Source organism: Elephantulus edwardii, unplaced genomic scaffold (genome assembly GCF_000299155.1).
Source record: "Elephantulus edwardii isolate Elephantulus edwardi_28Jun2011 unplaced genomic scaffold, EleEdw1.0 scaffold00003, whole genome shotgun sequence".
NCBI classification, from domain to species: Eukaryota; Metazoa; Chordata; class Mammalia; order Macroscelidea; family Macroscelididae; genus Elephantulus; species Elephantulus edwardii.
The window spans coordinates 1,010,506-1,011,645 of NW_006399753.1; the positions used below are offsets into that span (position 1 = coordinate 1,010,506).

General features: G+C 71.0%; 1 protein-coding gene across 2 annotated transcripts in view; it reads left to right on the forward strand.

Moving 5' to 3' along the window:
• Positions 1-353: 353 nt before the first annotated feature.
• SCRIB (scribbled planar cell polarity protein) overlaps positions 354-1,140 on the forward strand; it is a 17,403-nt gene continuing 16,616 nt past the window's right edge. For both annotated transcript variants that reach the window (XM_006879244.1, XM_006879245.1), the window contains exons 1-5: positions 354-471; positions 589-667; positions 757-846; positions 949-1,005; positions 1,091-1,139. In XM_006879244.1, coding sequence (XP_006879306.1) covers positions 438-471; positions 589-667; positions 757-846; positions 949-1,005; positions 1,091-1,139 — 309 coding nt within the window. In that variant the 5' untranslated portion in view covers positions 354-437. The remainder of the gene's footprint in view (positions 472-588; positions 668-756; positions 847-948; positions 1,006-1,090; position 1,140) is intronic.

Consider the following 1,140-nt stretch of genomic DNA (forward strand, 5'->3'; position numbering starts at 1 on the left):
GGGGGGGTGTCGCGCTGCCCGCTCACCTGGCCAGGTCACCGCGCGCTCGCCCACCTGCGCTGCTCGGCCTTTCGGAGGCCCGTGGTAGGAGAGGGGACGCCGGTCAGCCGTGCGCTGGCTTCGGCGTGGGGGACGCGTGGGCAGCAGGGCCGAGGCACCGCAGGTGCAGGGCCCGCCTGTGTCCCGCGCGCCCCGCAGACGGCGCGGTGGAGCTGGGCCCCCGGCTCCTGCGAGCGGGCAGGGGGGTGGCTGCGGACGAGGCGCCCGTGACCTGCGGGGCCAGGCGCGGCCGGGGCGCTGCCCTGGAGGGCCCTCTGCAGGGGGACCCGCGCCGACCACGCCCCTGCCCGCAGCCCTTTTTCCGACTGCTGAACCTGCGAAAGCTGGGCCTCAGTGACAACGAGATCCAGCGTCTCCCACCCGAAGTGGCCAACTTCATGCAGCTGGTGGAGCTGGACGTGTCTCGCAACGGTGCGGGGGCGAGGGCCCGGGGCCGGCCGGGAGGGCGAGGGGGTGTGTCCGGCGGAGGCCTGGGGGCGGGGCCGGGGCGGGCCAGGGGCCTCTGCTAGTTGACCCCTCCTGCGGCAGACATTCCAGAGATCCCCGAGAGCATCAAGTTCTGCAAAGCCCTGGAGATCGCAGACTTCAGCGGGAACCCTTTGTCCAGGTGGGGAGCAGCTGGGGTGCCGCTTGGGGTGCCTCTGGGGATGGGAAGCCTGGTCTTGGAACCTCAGGGGGCATCCTTCTCCTGCCCAGGCTCCCCGACGGCTTCACCCAGCTCCGCAGCCTGGCCCACCTGGCCCTGAACGACGTGTCCCTGCAGGCGTTGCCAGGGGACGTGGGCAAGTGAGTGGCCCCTGGGCTTGGCGCCCGCAGTCCCCCCACCCCCACCCTCTGACCCGTGTCCTCGTTCTGCGTGGTCCTCACCCCTGCCTCCATGCCTCTCAGCCTCGCCAACTTGGTGACCCTGGAGCTTCGGGAGAACCTGCTCAAGTCTCTGCCTGCGTGAGTGCCCAGCCTCCACCCAGCTGGTCAGCAGCCTCCGGGCTTGGCTGCTGGCCACATCGTGCCATGCTCTGCTTCCCCACAGGTCCCTGTCCTTCCTAGTCAAGCTGGAACAGCTGGATCTGGGAGGCAACG